General features: G+C 32.4%; 2 protein-coding genes across 2 annotated transcripts in view; one reads left to right on the forward strand and one right to left on the reverse strand.

Annotated features, from left to right (window-relative positions):
• LOC123717404 (scavenger receptor class B member 1-like) overlaps positions 1-1638 on the reverse strand; it is a 40576-nt gene extending 38938 nt beyond the window's left edge. Inside the window, exon 1 of the mRNA XM_045673387.1 lies at positions 1136-1638. Within this exon, the coding sequence (XP_045529343.1) occupies positions 1136-1385 (250 nt within the window). The 5' untranslated portion in view covers positions 1386-1638. The remainder of the gene's footprint in view (positions 1-1135) is intronic.
• A 16316-nt stretch (positions 1639-17954) lies between these two features.
• LOC123717433 lies at positions 17955-19570 on the forward strand. Its single transcript, XM_045673420.1, has 4 exons — positions 17955-18030; positions 18277-18301; positions 18469-18548; positions 19536-19570. Exons 1-4 carry the CDS (start codon positions 17955-17957, stop codon positions 19568-19570), a joined length of 216 nt encoding a protein of 71 aa, XP_045529376.1.
• The last annotated feature ends 4127 nt before the right edge of the window (positions 19571-23697 follow it).

The following is a 23697-nucleotide window of genomic DNA, read 5'->3' on the forward strand; positions in this document are numbered from 1 at the left end:
CTCTGGCAAGTAAACTATTTAAGCAACAACTCCATGGCCAGATCTAAAGGTTTTAGAGGCAGGAACAACTTATTTTCGAAATGAATCTACAAAATAATTCATTCGAGTTTTAAATCAATACTATACTGTACCAAGTACATTATTTTAGTAATTAAATAACGTATAAAAATATAAATACAGATCAATGATTTATGTTAATGTTTTAATTTTTTTCTATGGGCCCCCATAAAGCTCTTTTGAGCTTGAGGTGCTTAATGATATGCCTATCATTTTACATTGCTTACACCTAAATGTTCCTAGCTAGAATTTGATATCGAAATTACTTCAGTTATGAATCTGCACAACGCTATAGGTATTATATTAAACCAAGGAATTATCCTTGCGTCTAAAAAAAACGGTGCTAATCTTGCGAACTTTCGTCATGACAACTTGTATGTAGCTTAAGATGTCCAAAACGAATTTTCCGTACCCTGATCAGGAATAACTTGGACTCAAACAAAAGTACTCTTTCGTCTCTTTCTGTCAAATTATGTTTATGGTGTGTGAGAGACTGTTGAGTACTTCACGGTCCAATTAAACTGATTTTTAATTAAGAGAAAAAGACATCGCAACGATATTGAGTAAATGCCCGTAAGACTAGAGCGAGTGAATATGAGGTCAGCCTTGTATGACTAAGGCGAAATTCGCCGGGAATCGAACGCAAAATCTCCGGATGCCTTACTAAGCTACGGTGCTTGTCTATCTATAATTATTTGTCAAACCGTTTCGATATTTTTTTTTTATAAACATAGATTATAAATTTGAATTATTATGACATTAACAACTTTTGTATAAAAAATATTTTGTAACTGTTGCCTCATCTATAATGCTTAGATTTATATTCTACGACTTGTCTGCGAATATTTACGACTGATTTTCTTTGTTGGGATCGTGAGACAAATACAATAAGCGTATTAACCAAAATTACACAATTCTGATGTTTAAAATAAAAACTATTGTTTTCGCTACTCACGTTCAACGGTAGCCAATAATCTACCGTCATACCGAGAAGCAATTGTAAATCTATTGACTAGAAACAAAATCAATAAATTAAATTTTAATCTACCTATCTAAATTAATTATTATAATAACTTACGTTTCGGCTGTCGCGCAATATGTCCTTTCTTCCGCCTCTCGAACAGTCTGTTAATTATGGCATCCTTCCGTTCATTAAAGTCCAACTCATCGTATTTATTCAAATCCTCACACTCCGAAAAATTTGCTTCAAAATTCGCTGACTCGATATTTTTCAATCTATTATTTGTAAAATCCCTTAATTCCCGCTCATTATTCACTGAATACGGCCTTCCCGTGACACGGCCCCAAAGTTGAACAATATCCTTCATTTTACGCACTAAGCATAACGCGGACGGATTTTTCCAATACACTAATGTCTTTTTCAATTAATATAATAGCATATGATTCCGTAATATTCGTAATAACACGGTTTCGAGCGTTTGTCACGATTACACTAAACTCGTAAATCACAAAATAAGAATCACGATAATTTATTAGCTGTGAAATAAATGTCACATTCTTTTCCCGCGCAATCGCATGCCACAGATAACGCACGTTTTTTATTCGCGTTGACTGCACTGGTCAACGGTCAGCATGTAATGAAACCTTCGTTCGTGATATGTTCCGTTTATATATTTCGCACCAGGAGGCTTTGCGTGGATGACGTATGAGAACTGGTTTTTTTTTTAATTTATACACAACAATAGATTAGTGTTTTAAATAGAAAGAAATTGTTTGGAGGATCACGGTCAAGTTTTTGGGCTACCCGGATGCGAGTTGACCTAAGAAACAAGGTGGATTTACCTAATTATTCATGTGAAATTTCCTTTTGTAAAACTGAATAAACATTTTCGTATATAAACCTCTTATGTAAATTTGATATAATGAAAAAAAAATTATATAGTAAAAAAACTTAACATTTTTTTATTTCAATTTATTCTTCAATCGAAGTTTCTAGAACAATCCTATTACTTTTACCAAACATTACTCGGGTCTATAGTCATGCTGACTAGTTATAGCTAACAGTTTTATTATAAACTGATGCGCAAATTCACGGATTTAATTTATTACCATCAACAGTTTTTATAGCAATTTTTGCAATAAATAACCCGCACGGAACACGCAAAGGTTCATAAAAACTATGAAAATCTACGGACAATTATGTTTTTTTAATTATGTACTTCGCAGGTTTTATTGTTATAGGCTGAACGAATCTGTAACATTACAATAAATTTTATGACACACTGGAATTGCCCTTAATACGGAATCTACTCAAAACTTATTGAAAATAAACAAAAGTAAATTTTTTTTATATTCTAGAAATATACTCGTAAAGTACTGTAAGGAAATAAAAAGCTGTGTTCGCCTAGTGACTTCAGTATGCCAGTCTTAAACCTGAGGTCGTAGGTTCGATCCGGCTATGCCCGATGCTATGATCCGGCTATACCAATGGATTTTCTTTCTATATGCCCATTTAACATCCATTCAAATGGGGAAAGGAAGCATCGTGAGGAAACCCCCTTGCCTTAGCCCCAAATAGTCGACGGCGTGTGTCAGGCACAGCAGGCTCCCACTTTCCTATTAGAATGACAATTTCTATGGTAATGGTTTATTAATATACCGAATCCGAAGACAATATTATGAGATATAGTGAGATCAATTCTTATTAAATTTAATTGCGTTTATTTTACATTCAAAGATTTATTTCTAATGATTGATTAATTGACGTCATTAGAAGTTGTTATAACCGGTTCTTTTTCGATAGTAAAAATTAATTTAATGCACTTTAAGTGATGCATATGTCCCTTTATCACAGAATATGAATAAATATAGTGGCCTGCAGGCGAATCTCGTCCCTGAGGTTTGTCTATGTGCGCATTCAACACTCGGTCGTACGGTGAAGGAAAACATTATGAGGAAACCAGCCTGCCTAGGTCACAAAGGGCTGGCGGACTTGTCTATTAGAAAAAAACAAATGATCACAAAACAGATACTGCTCAGATCCAGACTTATAAGACGCCACTAGTTTTTTTTTTAAACATAAGTAAATTGTCTTTACAGACACTTGTCTATTATAAGTGACTTTAAAATCTATTTCTAACCTTGCCAACAAAATGGCGTAAAGAAACACTACGTAAAAACCGGTTCAAACATTCATTCTTAACTAAATTTTCTCTTTGGTATTGACATTAATTAATAATCCAGTAACCGGGTTAAACACCGTATTGAACTATACGTATTTATCGATTTTCTCGAAAGTGTTCAATCTATTAGATTTATTAATGTTCGAACTTCGTTTTGCCTTAATATGTTTTTTTTACTTAGCCTACCTTTTAAGTAGCTACAAGATATGGAACATTTTGCTATGCCCCATGGAAACAGTTCTCTTTTCCAGAATAAAAATCTAAATACTCAATTTTCAATTTCAAAAAAACTTCCTCAGAGATCATAGAATAAATATTAAAAAAAATACTCGATTGCTCCAACCGTCTTTGAGTTACGTATATCTGCGTTTAGCAACATATTTTGCTATTAATTTTTGTTTATATAGATTCACCTGTATAATTTATATAAAAACTCAATTGTGATACTAAAACAAATGAAGGTGACATTGCGTTAGATATACAAGAGATCGAATAATATACTATTTTTGTTTTATGTTATTCTGAAATATTTTACACAGAACACAATATGATTTATAACACAATACTTCTCACAATATTCTTAAACTACAAAGTAAAATTGATAAATATACTAGGTTAGATGTAATATTTTGTAATAGATTTTCAATGAGGTCTTAAACAATTTTTATTTCATAACAGTACCTACTTAACTTCAAAGCACTTCACTGAAAAACACTAATTAAAATTAGGTTTAAAATAAAATTTCATCGTATTTGAGAGGTCAAAATCGTTTTTGCCATAAGTTTTATTTTAATTAATGGAACATTTAATTTAATTAAAAAAGTTTAACAAGTAATTGAATTTGACATACGGAAAATTAAAAGAACAGAAAAGGAAAATTGAAAATGAAGAAAGTGCTGTTTCCTCGATAATCACAAATCAATTCCATTATTTTCCAAATTTGGCCCTCAGCGACTTTTTCCTCTTCTCAGACCTCAAGACAATGCTGGGATAGAATTTTTTTGCAGATGAATCGCTGAACCTGCCTATTTCGAGGCTAGTCTGAGCCTAGTACTGTATCATACATGTATAAGCGTACCATATAAATGGTATCGAAATATTGTATGACCGCTATAATATGTATCGCTCTCGAAGGCGCTATTGAATAATCCAATAAAATTCTATAAAAAAAACCTTCGACTTTAAACCATAAAAACTCGTGTGTGTTTAGATTTAACCATAGAAACAAACGCGGACTAAAGACTAAAATCTTCTTGGACTAAAGAATATTATCGTATATAATATTTGTTTATGGACTACGGTACTTAATGCTATATAAGCCAAATGTTATTAAATTATTTATTTGACGTTAGCCGCCCCTTTGCAGATTTCATTAGTATACTACACCTTGTAGATGTGGATGGAAGCTCTTATTAAAAAAAAATTATATATACCCTAACGTATATATAATTTACGCTTACACAACACAGCCCAATTAGGCGCAATTATTGCATACCGTAAATACATTTTATATTTTTGTTCATTGTTTTTCCTTTTGTAAACCTTTTTGTATATATTATGTATTCCATCTTAAGTATAATTGTTTTTTTTTATAAACACAACAACACAAAACAGGAAATAAAAATAATATGTCTGTCTGGCAGTTTCTTCTAATCGAAGAATACCAACAAACATTTGAAATCATTAATTTATATACAGCACATAAAACTGCAAAAAAACCAGTCGTCATGTCATAGAATCATGTTTCATATTAATTTTCTTAAAAGGTGATCAGCCTTCTGTGACTAACACACATGCATGTTTTTCCTTCACCAAACCAGCCAGAATTCAACGCGCTTGTAGACAGAAAAATCCTGTGATGCACTGACGGCATTCGAACACACGACCATCTTCCTAGGCTAATGAGGTTGATTATTTGACTTAACATATACATAGATTATAAAACACAAAGATTTATTGGTTTCTGTGTGGCTTAAGTGGATTTTCAACTGTGAGGTAATGCGTGTAAGTCTCCGTGCATTTCATACATTATATATGCTTGAAAGGAATTGTGAAATCCCTTAAACCCTACAGTCTTAACAAAAGTATTGAAATAAATGCAAGTTGAGGCCATGACCATAATAGAAAGAAGGTTAATTTTTTTTATACGATTGAGATGTGTAAGTCTTGTTCTTTTATAGAACAGATGACCAATCGGCCGGCCACCTATGCACAGTCACACTCGCAAGTTATCGGCCTATTAAGAATTGATACGCTCTCCCCTTAAACGAAGGGTTCTTCCTTGAAAGGCGAATTGGATCGGAAATACTTTAATCGGAATCGGTATTACATAAGGAATTACATAAGGAAAGTTATTATTTTTAACACATCCATTTATTGTCATCATAGACTTTGATGCAACCGGTTTACGTAAGATTTTTTGTCTCCTTTTTATTTTTGAAAAAAAGTTGCAGTTTTAAAACTTTCCGCGAACCAATAATTGCAATAATAATAAAACCTGTAATTCAAAGAACTATAAAAATAAGACTGTAACCGCTTGCCGTCACTGGGTATTTCCGATTTTCGATTGAACCGAGCAAACCTTAGGAACTTTCCACTTATCCAGAGAAACCTGATAAATTTATTCTCGTGTTTACGATATTTATGTCGAAAATTGACTTTTTTGTGACTAACAAGTTTTAGACAGGCAGCAACAGCAAGCACGGTGTGATGAAGTTAAACATTTGTGAACAATTTTTATCATACATTAAGATTATCTATTTTGTATGTGAGTTTTTTTTACCATCTTAATTATGTGTTATTCAGATCCAGACGCACAATGGTAGGTCCATTGAGAGTCTAAGTGCGGAAACTGAGTCCACATACATACAGATCCATTTTAGATAGTAAGTACAACCGAAAGACCATTAACCACCCTCTTAAAAACTAGATTTTTACTGATTCTAATACCATCTCAACCTATACTATGCTGAAACGGAAAGTATTCTTCTTGTGTGTTCTAAAATTGTAAGTGATATATAGAAATTATTACGTTCAGTACCGTCCGAAAAGACTAACTGCCAAACCAAAGGGAATCCTAGTGTGGGCTAGGCGCTTTCTTTTTAACTAAACATCCTTTTTATATATAATATAGTATTTTGTTTTCTTTCTGTCTAGCTTTTGGTACCGCTGCGCCAAAAACAACACCAGGCTATACAATACTAAGCTTTCGAAGGCTAATTTACTCATTCAAATTGCAATTAAATAAATAACTCAGTGGCCCTACAATCTCAGGTCTGGGCCTCAGATTTCTCTGTCTTTGTAATAGGCAAGTAGGTGTTCAGCCTTCTGTGTCTAACATATGCCGTCTACTTTTTGGGTCTAAGGCAAGCCGGTGCCCTCACAATGCGTTCTGCGTTCGAGCAAATGTTAAATGCGCATATAGACAGATAGTCCATTGGAGCACAGCCGAATATTGAACCTACGAACTCAGAGAGTCACATACTGTAAAACAAAATGTAGTTTAATCCAAGTTATCACATAAAAGTCATGGCTGTGAGAATATACCACCTACATATAAAGAACATGTTTACTTATGTTTGTTTTTGTAACTTATGAATGTAAATGGTAAGTTTTTTATTAACATATAGAGGTGGGAATACCGTACTGTTAACCGGGAAACACGCGTTTACCCAAGGGTTCCATTCGCATCGTATGTTAATAACGTGGTCTCAGTTTGCTGTAAGTGCTAGTTTTTTTTTTAATAGAACATCGAGGATTAAGATTAAAGACAATGCTAGAGGGCGCTGCCGGCCTATTTTGAATTGGTAAGCTCTTTTTTGAAGGACACTAAGTGGCGTTCGATAATTGAAAATTGTTGCATGTTGGTATATACAAATAGACAGGACTGAAAATCTATAATCTTAGAGACACTCAGTGACTGCCCTTAAGGGGAAAAAGCGAGACAGATAGGTTTTTTGTATAGAACAAATGGATCAAATGGCCAGGAGGCTCATCAGATATTTAGTGATACCGCCCCCATTGATACTCTCAACGCCAAAGGTTCGCTTTTTGAAAATAACAGAATCAAATGTTTAAAATTATTGCTTTTGGGTGATTTTTTTAAATTAAAGCAAAATTATGTAAGTCACGGTCAAGTGACGATCTCAATAACATCCGCGTAAATTTCGTGCAGTATATGTTTTTACGACCCCAACAATAACGGTCATATTTCAGTCGATTTAAATAAAACCGCAATGAATCATACACTTAAACCTTACCCAGCAATTAAACTATATATTGTTAAATTTGTACGAAAATAATATTTGTAGTTATTGATATTATAGCGTTCATACACCGGAAGCCGGATTCGTCTAATGCCGGACGGACCGCATGTTGCAGCCGAGACCGACTACTCCAGAAGCGCAGGCGCACGGCGATCTGCAGTGTCCATACTAAATTCATATCCGCAATACACGGACCGCTCGAGCAGTTCCTGAGCGGTCACAGCAGTCGCTCTGCGGTCGAGTTTCACCGTGTGGTCTTAGAGCTGCCGGACCCACCATACACGGACAGCTACAAGCAGTTGCTGCCGACCCCGGGCCACTCCCTCCCCGCTCTCCGCTGAGTACCAATGTAAAGTAGTTGAAAAAATGTTTAGTGTCTTGTCTTAGCTGGGGCTACAAATGAGTAAAGATAAAAGAATATATAAATATTCCATATTGATTGTATTATTGGACGCACCCATATACAACAGTGTCTTCTACACCTACGCGTGCATGACACAAGAAGCAATGCGACCGCTCTACAGCACTCGGTCTCGACTGCAACAGCTTAATGTTGGCCATAGACAGTCACCGCACGGCAATCTGCAGTTTCCATACTAAATTCATATCCGCAATACAGGGACCGCTCGACCAGTTTTAGCGGTCGGAGCAGTCCCTCTGGGGTCGAGTTTCTCCGTGCGGTCCACTGCTTAGACCTGCCGGATCCACCATACACGGACCGCTCCAAGCGTTTGCTGCCGATATACCATAGGCATGCAAAGGCTTGGCCTCAGCTAAAAGTAGAATTAGGACACAGTACCGATAATTTCATAACAATTTCCATCATGTGATTGTCCTTATTATATGGTCCAAATAAATTTAAAAAAAAATGACATTTGCATGCCTATTTTTATGGCTGATTGTGCGGATTTTTATAATTGATCGATATAAATGTAATACTTTCTTGCAAATGTTTTATTATTATTAAAAGGTAAGTATATATCTTCTTATAACTAATTATTGACATTGTCATAACATAATAATTGCCTTTTTATTGTTATTGATTTATTGATTCGTTCATAATTATATCTTGAAGAAAAAACACATTAAATATTCCGTAGTTATATTCCATGTAATAATTGCATTAAAATTGGTGTTTACATATTTTTTACATTAAGCAACGATATTCATGTTAACAACCATTAACTATAAAAATTACTTTATAGAACGCATAAGGACGGATTCAGTATTCGCGTTACATAGACAAAGTTAATATAAATAAGATCGTATACCTAAGTTTTGTTCAAATAATAATTTTATTTATCCACATCCTTCATTGAAAAATTAACTATAAGATTCGGCGGGAAGTTTTAAGTGGAAGCTTATCTTTGAGGATTTCTTGAAGCTTTAAAACTTCTTCTAAGATGTAGTGATGCTGCGCTCCAGTACTTTGTCTTGCCATTGTTTCATAAATGAAACTTGTTTACTAAGATAATAATAGTTGTTCAAATATTATTTAAAAATATTACTGAACTATTTACTCTTTAGCAGTTCCAGTGCGGAAATCTTGAATACTTGGACTAAGACTTACACAATAAAAACGTTTTTGTAAATAAATTATTAATTTTTAATTATTATTATTACTAAGATAAGAATATTGTAAATACTGTATATTTGTATGTTGGAAATATATAAATTTGTTTAGTACATTAGTTATATTCTAACTCAGATGGAACTGATGCAATAAAATAGTTAAGAGTGACAGAGATTTTCTTGCCAGTCCTAATCCTCCGTTATTCCCTTGTTTCCAGAACTGGCAAGTTAATTGATAGGTTTATTGATGTTCAATTAGATTGCATACATTTGTTATAAAATCGATGAAGGATATAACAATACATTTTGGTAACTTGATAAGTGTACTGGCTACGTGGGCATTTATTATTTCTATGTGCGCACTTCAATACTTGCAATCATTGTGAGGAAATCGACAAGAAAACCCAAAAGTTTAAACAGGAATATATAAATGCTCTAAAGGCTGACTGACTTGACACGTGAGACAATCAACAAATAGATCATAATTATATCAAATGTATGGAAAGTTTATGCATTCGTTATGACATTGACATTTATACCACCGATGCGTAATTGACGACTATCGCTAAGGATACGCTTGCAAATCAAAAGCTTGCACAATGAAGGCCAAGACCACGTGTGTGTATATAAACTAATTTACGAAAAGATATAATTGACGTAATTATTTTGTTTTAATGTTTTATTTATTTATTTTAAATTATTATTTTTCTATAGGTTAAGAGTACTGTATATTTGTGTATTGGAAATAAATTCTATTTATCACTTAAATCGTTATTGAACCTTTTTGGTCTTTGCAAGTATAGGTGGGTAATTCTGAAAACATTCACGCGCCTACCCTCCTTTTTCTTGCCGGCTACATTAGTATAAAAAAGCTGAGGAGTTTGTTTGATTGGTAACCTCATGGTTAATGCCATTTACAAAAAGTGGTCCTGGAATGGACTCTAATTACCAGTTTACAAAGCGTTGGATGGCCTCCTAGTGGGCTTCTAGGTGGACAGAAGACCTGGATAAGGTGGACGAAAGGCGTTGGATACAGAGCGTGGGGGACCGGTCGTACTGGTAATTTAGGGGAGAGACTATGTCCAGCAGTAAACTTCAACAGGGTGAAACGTAAAGCGATTACGTTTCCACTACGGTTTCGACAAATTCCTTCTAATTCGAACTAACGCGGCTAACCAAAGAAATATCAAATTTTCGGTGTTGGTGAAAATCCTCTGAAATGGCTTGACCGAATTACCGTATTCGGCAGGTCTGAACAGTGTTGGCTCATTCCTGAGGTCGTAGGTTCGATCATCAGCTCTGCACCAATGGACACTCTTTTTATCCGCGCATTCGGCACAGGCACAGGCTCTAATGATAAATAATGAAACAGATACAGAAACCTGAGGCCCTGATTTATTTTTTATTGAATTTATACTATGGGAAAAGCGCAATATCGGGGTGAATTATTATAATATGGTGCAGTTAATTTAGTGAAAATGTTGCTTTCTAAGACAATTATATGTAATAAGACGGTATTGGCGTGTGGCCTCGAAACCCATATCTTTATAGTTGGCTAACCACTTTCATAGTTTTAATTTGACGATTCTATCTTTATTTTGTAACATATAATTAAAACAATAATAATTTATTATTTCTAAACAGTTAATCTTATATTTTAGATCAAATTTGACACCGTTCTGTCAACGAATAACGTTCTGTGTCTGCAACTTGCTCGCCAAAACATCAGGGAATCAAAAAGATTTTCAGAAGAGTTTATTTGTTTTAGTTTACTTTTAATTATTTTTATTATTACTATGTAGGTCGAGAAAATTGTGCATACCGTATATTTGAATGTTATTATTACTAATAAACAATGTAACGAATTAATAGTTTCAGAAGAGTGAGAAAAATTTCCTCATAACGTAATTAAAAACCCATTGAAAGGTGTTAGTATATAGCTTTCAGTCCCATGAAACATACAACTCCCGCCGCTGCAAGTCGCTCATAGCAATCAATAAATTACTTACAAAATTTGCTTTTTTATTTATATATTATATTATTACTATTACATAGTATCTATGTATGGTGGGAACAGTTTTGTTGTCCGCCAGGACGATCGATCTTCACAACTTACTTACCAATGATAATATGTTTACAAAAAAAGACAAAAAGACACTATCATAGCAGAAGGCTCGCAAGTTGACGGACTTTTAAGAATTGGTACGAGGTCGTGTACGAACTTTCTGTCTGCAAAAACCAACCTAAGAGTTCGAGACCTCTCAAATATGCCTTTGGATAAGTACATCCAGAGCTTGACATATTTGGTTGTAATGATCAATTTGAAATAAAGCATTGTTAAGTGCCTATATAACACATAATCCGCATTTACATTTACTATAACTGTGATGTTATAGTAAGAAGAGGTAACTTGTGACATATAACTATAAGAAATAAATAAAACAAATAAACGAAGATATATCTTGAACACGACAATTGTTTTAATCGCTTTATTATAAATTTATAATCTTAGTTGACGTCAAAATCAAAGAAATGCAAACGTCATCAAACGCCGTCATTCCTTTCTAGTTAAAGTCAAGGCGAGCGGTCGCGTAGGGAAAATGTTATTATGGCGGAAATTGTGTTATGGCATGACTCACGCGCAGCGACATATCTCGCAATAGTTATTGGCATGAATTACCTTGCGATAAAATTGTATCAGATGGAAATCTTTTTGGGTTTGAGGTAAATTATTTCTTTAAAATTTGGTCCAGTAATACAATTTAAAAAAAATTAAATCAATTTAGATTTAATTTTCTATTGCATGATCATTTGTCAATCGAATAGGCAAGTACGTTATCAGTGCCGTGTGCCAGTTAAATCACGATGGTTTTCTTCAAAGAATGTTAAATGCACACTCAGAAACAAAGTCAATTGGTGGACGGGGATTTTTTCAGTGGACCTATGACCCAAGGATAAGCGTCGCACTCCGAAGTCAGTAGGCCTTATGCCCAGTGCTTATACAATTAATGTAATTTAAAAAAACGAGGGCAACTGGGCTTATCGCTTCCGAGCGATCTCTTCCAAGCAAACGGTAACCGCAAGAAGTACAAAACTACACTATATAAAATTACTTAGACAAAACAAATGGAACAAAAGATAAGCAATTAAAACATACGTAAACACCGAAACGGCCTTATTGTCTTTACATTATATATATGATGAACATATAAATTAATCAAACCAAGAATCTTATTTAGTCTTATTCTGTAAACACGGTGACAAATTAATGTCGCCAATGAACAACTTGTTGGTATTTTTAATCGTTTCAAGAGGCTTTGGTCATGTAAATTTACGAAAATGTTGTTTTTCAATGTTTAAATTATTTTCTCTTTGTCATCGTAATGGTTTCCCTTAAATGTTGTGCACACTTGTTATTGATGCACATGCATGTATCGTGTTGTTATATGTCGTGTGTTTTATGTAAGTGTTTGTTTGTGTTTCGTTAGTGTGCCTTTTAACATAAAGAAATAAAATATAATAATTATTTCTTGATCCAATCATGCATAAGATATGGTTTTTATTTAGTTAGTGACAATATTGTTTTAATTATTATATGTGTAGCTTTTTATATATATATATATATATATATTTATATATATACCAGCTGTTGCTGTATAAATAAATAACTTAGATACCGACTGCAGCGCCATCTGCCAGGGTGATTTGTATCTAAACCATCCAGGGCGTCACCCAAACGGATACAAAAAATTCATTCAAATTGGTCCCGCTGTTTAAGAGGAGTTCAGTGACTTAACACGAACAGTAGGATTATATAATAGTATAAAAAATCCATTAATTCAGACTATTATAAGTCCATATATTGTTAGTAGTGTAATACTTCTATTACAGTAAAATTAAAATTAGCAAAATTATTAAAACATTTAAGCATTTAATTCAAAAATCTCTGTTGTTTTGAGGCACCAGGTACATGGGCATGTAAATGAACCCAGTGTGACAAAACAGCACATTCGGGCTTATAAAGATAATGTCCTTACAAATTTTACTACATATAAACAATAAAATCGGTAAATTATAAGTCAATCAGTCGCTGTCGCTGCCCGTGTGTAATGCCTTTACAAAAACAAGTCCTACATCATTTGAACCTGCGTATAAAACTCAATCAACATATTTTATTATTAAAAATAAAATTTTATTTTTTAATGGGGAAGTATTCAACAAGTTGTTGTCGCAATATTATTTCAACACAATTTCATACTGTAAGGAGTTAACCATTTAGGTCTGACATTTGGATGACTTTTGTTATAGTTTGCCACTTGCGTTTGCAATTTTGTACTGTTTTATTTATAATTATAAACTGTTAGACCTGAGATTTGGATAACTTGTGTAGTTTGCCAGTCCATCAACTTATTTATAAATATGGCAAGGACAGTTCGAACTTCATGTTCTGAAAAGGTACATTACTTTAGTTAACGAATTAGATAGGTTAACTGACCTTTTGTATTGTCCGTTGAGTTAACTGACAAAAGTAATATTATTTGTTTTTATATCGTGTAATTTTGCTTTCGTTAATATTTTCATGTTTGTTTTTATCGTGTGTGAATTTTTTATTGGCTATGTATTCTTCTCGATTTAGGGTCACGTGTTAGAACAGGACTTTTGTTTTAAATAACTAAAATATATGTTAGAGAAATATAGTTATATATGCAGTCCATTAGCGTAAAGGAATTATATCAAAATATTTTTATAGTTTTTTTTTAATAATACGCTCATGGTAATGTTTATGATGTTTTCATACGCGTGTTAAATTGAGTTCAAAGAAAAAAGATTAGTTACTTCTGCAAAAACGAGATTCGAACACACAAGCTCTGGGTTGAGAGACGTCTAGTATATAATTTTTAATTGAACATACGATTAATTCTATTACTAATTACGCTAAGTCATCGCTGATAAACTTTCATATTAAGAAAACGCACTTATAAATGTATTTTTAATTGTTTATTTTTAAAACACGTCAATAGAGGAAAATAATTAAAATAAGATTAATTTTTGAACCGGACTCTCTTCAATTCTCAAGTCACAAAGTTAATTTAAAATTACATTTGACACAAATCTTTATATATATAATTCTGTACGGGGGTCATTGAACTCCTCTTAAACGGCTGGACCGATTTGACAGAATTTTGTGGTTTCGATTCACAAATCAGCCGGGAAGATGGCGCTGCAGTCGGTAACTAAGTTACTTATCTATACAGCAAATAAACAGCTGGTATGCATATAAATCTTCTAAGCATGTGTTTGTTATTAATAAATGATAATGATAAAAAATGTAATCCTAAAAAGTAGTTTTCAGGAACTTTGTGGATAAACGAAATATGGAAACGTGCTGTTTTCTATTCGAATCGAAAAGAAGTAGATGTGAAACCTTCAACAATTTTGGTTTCAAGATAATGAGGCGAATGTAATTTTAATCATTATGTTTAATTTTAATAAAAACTACAATTATTAAAATAGTTTTTATAATTAACAATATGTAAATTAGACTGCTTTTCACTATTCAAATGTAGTATTAGACTTTTCTTTGAATTATTTTATTATTTCAATTTTGATAAAGACTAAATTAATTAAAGTTTGAAAGTCGATGAAACGCGACTGTAAAAAGAGACAGACACATAAATTCATAAGATTTAACGTAGGAGAAAATGAGATAGGAAACATAATATACGTACAGTGTATACATTAAATTAATATTTGAGTTTTTTTCACATCTATATTTTTTAATTCAGAAAATTATTAAATACACATACAAACTAGAACCAGACAAAACTGATTAATTATAAAACCGAAACGGTCACAAAGAAAGTTGTACTAGGAAGTATTTATTAAGGAAAAGGAAGGAATCTTATTTAATGACGCGAAATGTACTTCCGTGTCTATTGATGGGACTAAAGCACAACCGGAAGCATAGGGCCAAGATTTTGAAGGCTTTATTAATCTTATATTTGGAGTGTTTAATAGTATTCTAGCATCTGAAAGCGCCAAAATGGCAATAAAACGAATGACAAATCTTCTTGATTTGACAACTGACAGTTTTTGTAAATTTAAAATCGTTTTTTATTGACATTTTATTTGCCGGCCTTGTACCATACAAAATCGGGCGAGAAACTACATGCATGTACATTAAGTCAGCTATCTTACTAACTGGTAACCATACCATTGTGAAGCTTCTTGTATACTTGATATATGCATTAAGCTATTTTTTGGAAATAAAAAAAATTAAATCATTTGAAATTTTTATTTCCGGTTTTGGAGATCTTTTTTTTTATTTTTTATACTTTATGTTCTAATCAATATTCCCTAATAGAAAAAATTATACGAATAGCTAAGCGTGTATTAGAAAATCTACTCCAAAAAATCGGAATTTCTATAAGTATTATTTTATAAAAGCCCATAACTTGAAAAATAAACATCCAAAAAAATTTACGTATTGCGTACTTCTTTTTCACTGTTCGCTTCACGGTAAATACCCCAAAATATTTAAAAAAATTGAAATAGCTTAGAAGAGGCTTTATTGAGGGGAGTCCATATAATTTTAAATAAGGCATTATATTTACTTACTGTTAAAGTCTTGTGTCGTATATGTGTTTGTAATTTTATAGAACAAAAGAAAAGCTATAAACATACAAATTAACGTGAATGAAAGTTTGGTTTTATATCCCTCAATGTCCCTCATGTTTTACAGCAACTACGAAGAACAATGGCGATAGTCGGGGCACATGATGACACAACTCATGACAAATGAACTGGCCCGAGATGGGAACAAAAAAGAGGTGCACAAGTCAGGCGATGGTGGTACGATCTTCAAACCACGGTGGGCCTGTGTGAATTAGAAGAGGCATAGAGAACTAGTGACCAAATGTTTTATTGTGTTGTATTATTGTATGGACGTAAATAAAAAAAGGCTTAATAAATGATACTTTTTAAAATATACATTGCAGACATCTGTTATGATGCCAATTACTTGCTGTTAAGGAAAATATATTGATTAATCGTGTAATAATTTCCAGAATTCATCTTGATATCCCATAACTTTTTGTATATATACTTTTGGCCTCTTTAACATCCTTTATGATCCTTAATACTTCCTATGAATGTTAAAGCCGGCGAACTAAACCGTTTTTGGAAAGGTTAAAATAATTATCTGTCTGTCGTCGAAAACAGATGCACTCAAATGACGTTAAAAAAAGATGAATAACCCATACATCAACCCTTTCAAGCCTCAGATTTCTGCTGAATGATCAATTGTCAATCTAATAGACAAGAGAATAGATGTTTTTATACCATTCGAATGCCTGGCTCACGGTAAAGAAAAACATCGCTAGATAATTGTTTTAACAACTACTGTATCGATTTTAGAACTTGATTTTCTTATTAAGAAATTAAATCTAGAAAAATACGAAATATGTAAACGTGCTTCATCATTATCAAATTTAAACAATATCTCAAATATTTTCGTCAAACATCCATTCAAGGGGAAGGGGATTTAATTTTTAAAGTCCAGGTGTCTTTATAGGGAGAATATTCAGACCAAAAGTTTTGACAACAATTATAAATATCTTAACTGTTCTTATTGTTATGATTATTATTATTGTCATAATAATAAATAAGACATTTGCATGCTTATTTTTATTTGGCTGATTAATTATAATAAATCAATATCAATGTACCACTTTCTTTGGAAATAAACGATTTATAATCTATTTATTTGAAAAAAAAACCTTGCAGCTGTTAAACAAAAATACAAAATACTAGTTAAAATATATTCTTTATCGTGATTTTTAATAACAGTTAACTGGTTTCTATAATTTTGTGATCGTTAAAGAACCAGAATTTGAACGTATTCGACAAACTACGCATCTTAAATCTATAATTAAAATATTATTTATAGCCAATTTATATACAGTTTTCTTTAAACGTATGATGTTTCAGGGGCATTCTAACTAAATATTTTGAAGTATTACTTTTCTGCTGCGTAGCCTTCATTGATGAAGGTTCTACCTGTCTTGAAAAACCCTAACCGATACGTCGATTTGCTTGACCCAGGGCCGGGTCTTAGGTCATAGGGCTGAGGCCGGCTCTGGAGGCATCGGGCCAACAAAGGAGTGGAGGCACCAAATTATTTTACAAATAAATTGAAAAAAAAAATTCTGTCAAATTTTTTAATCGATAATTTATTGTGAAACCAAGAAGATTCTTTTACTATTTAACAAACATTACAATGCTAGTAATGCGCCGCGGTTTTACCACGCGGATCTCGTGCCAAAGTGTGAAAAGTCTCGTGTAGAAAGTCTACTAAGTCGGTTTATAAAGATATTTTTATATTTTCATTCGGTAATATTCTAATTATGAAATGAAACTCAGACTTTTATTGGCATATTATATTTACACACTTCTTTAAGAAAACACAATAATGCTTTAAAATATATTTTTAAATTATTAAAGTACAATGTGTCCCGACCAAGGAGGTTTTAATTTAATTTAAGAACACATTATCTGTGGTGAGCGCGCTGGTTCCGAGTCAATAGACCAATAAAACACTTTCCATTTTGGCGCTATTTCGTACATACGAATTTGAGTAATATTTTGTTGGATAAAAGTTTTAGTAGCAAAAAAGTCTAGCAACACCGACGATACTGATGAAAATATAACTCCACCTGACATTCTAGAAACAGCTACGAAACTGACGAATAGTATATTGCCAGAAAAATCAAGAAAAGCCTACCACAAATGCTACCAAGACTTGATGACTAGGAAAATGAACAAAAAGGCGAACTCATTTTCCGAAAACGTTTTGTTAGCTTACTTTCAAGAGTTATCGAATAACTTTAAGTGTTCGTCCTTATGGTCTAAATATTCTATGATTAAAAGTACAGTGAGTATTTACAACGAAATTGATATTATCACATATTCAAAACTTGTATTGTTTCTGAAATGTAAATCACAAGTATATAAACTGAAGAAAGCCAAGACATCTTCAGCTGAACACTTAAATCAATTTTAAATGAAGCGCGCGATAAATTATATCTTTCAACGAAGGTAAGAAGTATTTATTTATTAGATAAATAATTAAAAGTTAAATAGGATATATTAGTTACTAAACGCCATCTCACTAAGTAATGGCTTTATACAAAGATATTTACTGGCTTCATATTACTTAAGTACTTATAATATTGTTACAGATTGCACTAATATTTGGAATAATGGGTGCCTGCCGAAGACAGAAATTATACATAAGTTTTCGAATGATCAATTTTTGTAAAAAATTTGAACACAAAAAACACCAAATATTAAAACAAAAACATAAAAAACACAAACGCCAAATATTACCAATTATGTAAACAATACATAAAACTGCGACTAAATTCATGTAGCAATCCATCCTTCTTTTTGAATTACATTTCTGGGAAATGCACCCAACAAAGAGTTGGTTTTAACAAATTTGGAATGTTGGGTAAAACGATAGGCAATTCCAAACTCAGATTCGTACACGGGACATTGCTTCCGCAGAACTTCTGCGACCCTACTAATCGATGCTGGCGGAGACATAACAGCACTAAAGCGTCACGGAGGGTGGAATTCAACAACAGCTGCCGAAGGCTACGTAGACGATTCTAGAACTAACAAAATCCTAATATCCAATTCGATACTCAATTCCAAAGAAAATAATAAAAATGAAATTAATATAAACTACGACGACTAGCTCTTACAGCGCCTCCCAGCCTGTTATTCAGGTTCAGTTTCATAATTGCAATATTCAAATTGTGAATAATAATAATTATAATAACTAATTTGTTTCTTTTATATTGCATTTTATTTAATGTAGCTACCTATAGCCATGAGATTAAATAATTTAGTGTATACAACTGCATATAATTAGGTATTAAAACATCGTGTAATCTTATTTTGACTACACGTCGGCTTATACTACACTCATACCCTCTATTACGTCATAGTTGCATAAACTAGTGTAATATAATTAATTCGGTTCAACTCTTTAAACTGTTATGAAGAAAAATCGTATAAAAAAACATGCTGTATAAAAAATACTTACGATTAAATGAAATCATCATCGCCGATCACTGATAAAACTTAATCTTTTGGGTTAACTCACAAATGTAATAATTAATGAAAAAATTAATGTTTTTACGCTATAAGTCGCACTGGGGCCCATGTACCTGTAATAAAAAACAACTTTATTCGTTTTTTTTTCAATGTTCAATTGTTATTATTACTATTTATTTATTTACACTTTGTTACACTACAATATAAAAATAAAAAAATTAACATAATTAATCAAAAGGCCCTCCCAACTGGTGGCTATTTAAACTTTAAACATATTGAAAACAGCGTATATCTGTTTGTTGTTAATAAAGAATATCTACATGTTTTCATTATATTATTTGGTAATATATAGCGGGTTAAGTAATTCTTTAAACAGCTAAGAAACAGCAGGAATTCCATCCCTTAAAGTAAACGAATTTTATTCTGGCAATTGACACCAAATAATGCTGATAATTACGGTTAGATTTCGTGATCTTTTGATGTGAATGACCCCTAGTTTTATTTAGTTAATTAATGTTGATATAATGCTTTAAAAATACATATTACAAAGTATTTTAGTATCTGTAACGTTGCGTATGGACGCAACAACTACTGGGCAGAAATCAATAATTCTTTATAATAATCAACAGTTCTTTCAACATGGATGTTTATTATTATGCTATATTTTAAACAATATTAAAAAATGTAAGCTGTGGTGGTGTCTTTATGATACACACGCCAACTGACTATGTTTTAAAAGAGCCCAAAATAATGATATTTTCTTTTAACATTTTGGTATTAAATATATTTTATTTAAAAAACTTCAACAGCCTAAAGAGGCTCCAAAGGGGATAAAATCAATTGGCGCAAAGACTGTATTTTTTTTTTGTTTATATAATGGCAATAGTGTCAAGTAGTTGTTGTAGTTAAAGAACCTTTCAAATTGCACAATTATAACTAAAACATCTGTCTCCTTTTGTGATGTAAATGTAATTTGACAGAAAGAGACGAAAGTGTACTTTAAAAGACTGCAATTGATTTTAATAAAGGAAAATATCTTTAAAATAAATTTTATCTGAATTATAGACGCCGCCACAGACTAAATAATGTTATTACAAAATATTGCGTTTTGGGTCAACTTATCGTGTAACATGTAATGATAAAAATATTTATATATTTTTATCTGACCGTAATAAATTGCCTAAGACACGTGAGAAACGTGATTGACCCAAGTAAAGGACACAATAAAATCTGCTCCAGGTATGTTGTCAGCTGTAGAGTTCTCAGATTGAAAAATAAGTTTTCATAAATTTCGTACTAAGATTTTAACAAGAGAGCAAACAAACTGTTACTACGGCCAAAGCTAAATTACAAGGAAATTTAATAAAAACTGTTTTTTTAATAATTAAAGATTATATAGTGTAATTTAAAATTTGTTTCAGTAAACTAATAAGTTATGTCGGCGGAAAGATATTGGATTTGACATACAGTATGTCAATAACGTATAATTCGTGCTTAGACTTTACTCTGGATATTACCGTACACAATCGAGTGACACAGAATGACACGTTTCATAACTTCAATTATACGTATATATTATAGCAAAAAATCAATTATACTAAGGATATAGCCAAATAGATTTACAAAAAGGTTTACGAATAAAAAATAATAAAAATACATAAATTCGGTAAATCCTAATTCGGGTGTGTTGTGTGTTGATGTGAGAGTCAGGGTGTGAGAGTATGTTCATGAGAGTGTGAGGTGTGAGAGTATGTTCATGACTGTATGATGTGTGCTCGTGATGAAGGTCATTCAGCGCTATGGATATTCTTTAATCATTCTAAGCATATTCTGCGATCAACAACAAAAATATATAAATATAAAATAGATAAATAGTGGGCGTTATGCCCGTCCTTGATACATACAAACATAATTTTTGGGTAGTTGTTTGTGTGAGGAATGTGAAACAAAGCAACTTATATATAATTTTCATCAATAATATAATATAAAAATATAATATTCAGTATACTTGATGCATTTCGTTACTGATAAGAAATGTTATTAAAACAAAAGACGATATGTTTTACATTTAACAATCATATTTTGACAAACCAATTAAATATTATTGAAGGATTTGTGTGTAGCGTTTATTAAAATTTAACTTAATTAAGCTATTTATTATAATTTAATATAAAATTATTCTTTTGAAGGCAAAGTGCCTTCATAGCGTCGGCGAGTATTTGGACCATAGATTTGACACCCATTGTAAAAATTTATATGACATTTGCATGGCTATTTATATATGGCTGATTGTGCGGATATTTGTAATTGATCGATCTAACTACTGTACCAATATCTTGGCAAATAAACGATCATTGTTATTATTATAAAATTTCCCAATTTATGGATACCAAAATAGTGAAACTAATAATTAATTAATTAATAAATAATTCACGAAAATATACAGGCTTTATTATGTATTTGTCCATGAGTCTGAAGTTCCAAAAATTAACACAGTCTGGCTGAGAGGCATACACACGAATTGATGCATACTTAAGGTCTTTTGTTTAATTAGTTGGAACACTAAGACTACATTTTAATTTTTTTTTTAATTTGTACATCAGTACCACGGAATAATTGCTATCTAGTTACCCACAAAAGAGGGACTCGCTAGTGTGGGGACTAGCGATAGATGAATTTTGTCACGACCTTCTGTCATTCAGCCCCTTAGCAGCGCTAAGCTTGCCTTTGCGTTGTAAACTACTCTTGTGTCTCTTTTTATGTGTTTAAAAAAGAATGAGACGCTAATTATTGCGCGGATGGCGGGTACTAAAACAAATAAACCTTTTTGTGGATTCCTAAAGTTTCAAATATAAAAGTCAGAGGTGAGGCCAAAAATAGCCACGCTTATAACGATTTTTGTTTTTTTTTCCCTTACAAAATTACCACATTGTTCTTTAGTACTTAGTATCAAACGAGTCTAGTACGTTTATAATAAATTAGAGTAAACTGGCACCAGATGTTAAGTGATACAGACCCCCAAGGACACGCTCAATGCTTGAGGGATCGAGTGCGGTGCCGGCCTTTTAATAATTGGTAAGCTCTTAATGAAAACAAAATGCTTGAAATGTTATCATTATCCCCGATTAATATAGGATATGTAATACAAAAAACATACTTTTTTTGTATGTCATACAAAAAAGTGGAAATGGGCTGGTGGAAGGCCCAGTTCACAGATGGGGCCCTTACTTGAAATGGCCCAGTGGAAGGAAAAAAAGGACGCCCTCCAGAAAAATGTGGCGAGGATGAGAGACAAGTGGTAAAATTTGGAGGAGTGAGGTCGGAACTTTAGTACTAGTGTAAAACAAAAATACATGGACTTAATGTAATCAAATGTCATACTTGAATAAAGGTTATTTTTATTGTATTTTTCATAACAGGATATATTTCGAAAATTAAAAGAAAATATCCAGCACTAGCTGGGGCAGGCTGCAGACCGCTATGCAGTATTACGATAACTTTTCACATTACTAAACTTTACTGAGATAATTTTCAATAAGTAATTTATAATATTTGCCACTGACCACTTATGAACGGAACTCTGTACAAGGATAACTAAACCCACTGAAAACATTTCACATTCAAAAACTATCACTCTAAACGGTATTATCAAACTGAAAATGGACGAACGAACGAAATATAATTTTACAGTTCTCAATCTCTCATTCACTCTCGTCTTTTCTATTTAAATATCGAAGCCTAAAATTAAAAACCAAAAACTTACATAGACAATCCAACCGTCGCCAAGCACATGACACTTGCACAGACACAAACGCACAGTTGACCGCATCAATAATAAATGGTTACAACATGATAATTAGCTATTATCTAAATAATTTAACGGCCGGTCTCAATAGCGTAATATTTTAGATTTAAGTACTGAATATAACTTACACGAATTTGTTCGTTAATTAGTTGTGTTGTTGTGTAGGAAAATTAACATATTTGTCCACGCAGGGTTTAATTAATCTAAGAGGACACTAAAAATGTTAATGGTAAACTTGTATAATACAATATGTAATTATTGTTGTAGGATTCAAAATGATAGGATTATGCCCTAACGATTTTTGGAAACGAAACCTTTTCGATTTCGAAGCAAACCTTTGGGGCATCATTTTTTTTCTTCACTAAACCCTAAGCGGCTTTAAGCAAGAAAGTCTCAGTTTCAAACACCTCCTTGCTAGAAGCAAGTTATCAGAAATTAACCTAAAACTTTACATGATGTTCATCTTCCTGTCCAGCTCCCAGATGTATCGTGACTCCCCCAGATTCCCCATTACTTGCTAACAAACAAATTCACACACAAGTATTTTCTGTGTATCTATACTAATATTATAAAGAGGAAACATTTGTGTTTTTGTATGAATGTTTGTAATGTTCTCCCAATTATCCATAGACAATCTGTGATCGCGTGCGCTGTGAAAACTATTGATGATAGAACAAAAAAATGTTCTACAGTATTAGAGAATGTTTGTATTTTGGGAAGTTCTAAGATTGTA

This window comes from Pieris brassicae, chromosome 12 (assembly GCF_905147105.1).
Source record: "Pieris brassicae chromosome 12, ilPieBrab1.1, whole genome shotgun sequence".
Taxonomy (NCBI): domain Eukaryota; kingdom Metazoa; phylum Arthropoda; class Insecta; order Lepidoptera; family Pieridae; genus Pieris; species Pieris brassicae.

Bases quoted from the DNA above. Each gene is read 5' to 3' on its own strand.
- LOC123717433 (XM_045673420.1), top strand. From the start codon at position 17,955: ATGATTAAAAGTACAGTGAGTATTTACAACGAAATTGATATTATCACA. The intron at 18,031-18,276 runs GTAAATCACAAG...ATATTGTTACAG, and splicing joins ACTTGTATTGTTTCTGAAAT to ATTGCACTAATATTTGGAAT. The intron at 18,549-19,535 runs GTAAAACGATAG...TTCTTTAAACAG, and splicing joins TAACAAATTTGGAATGTTGG to CTAAGAAACAGCAGGAATTC.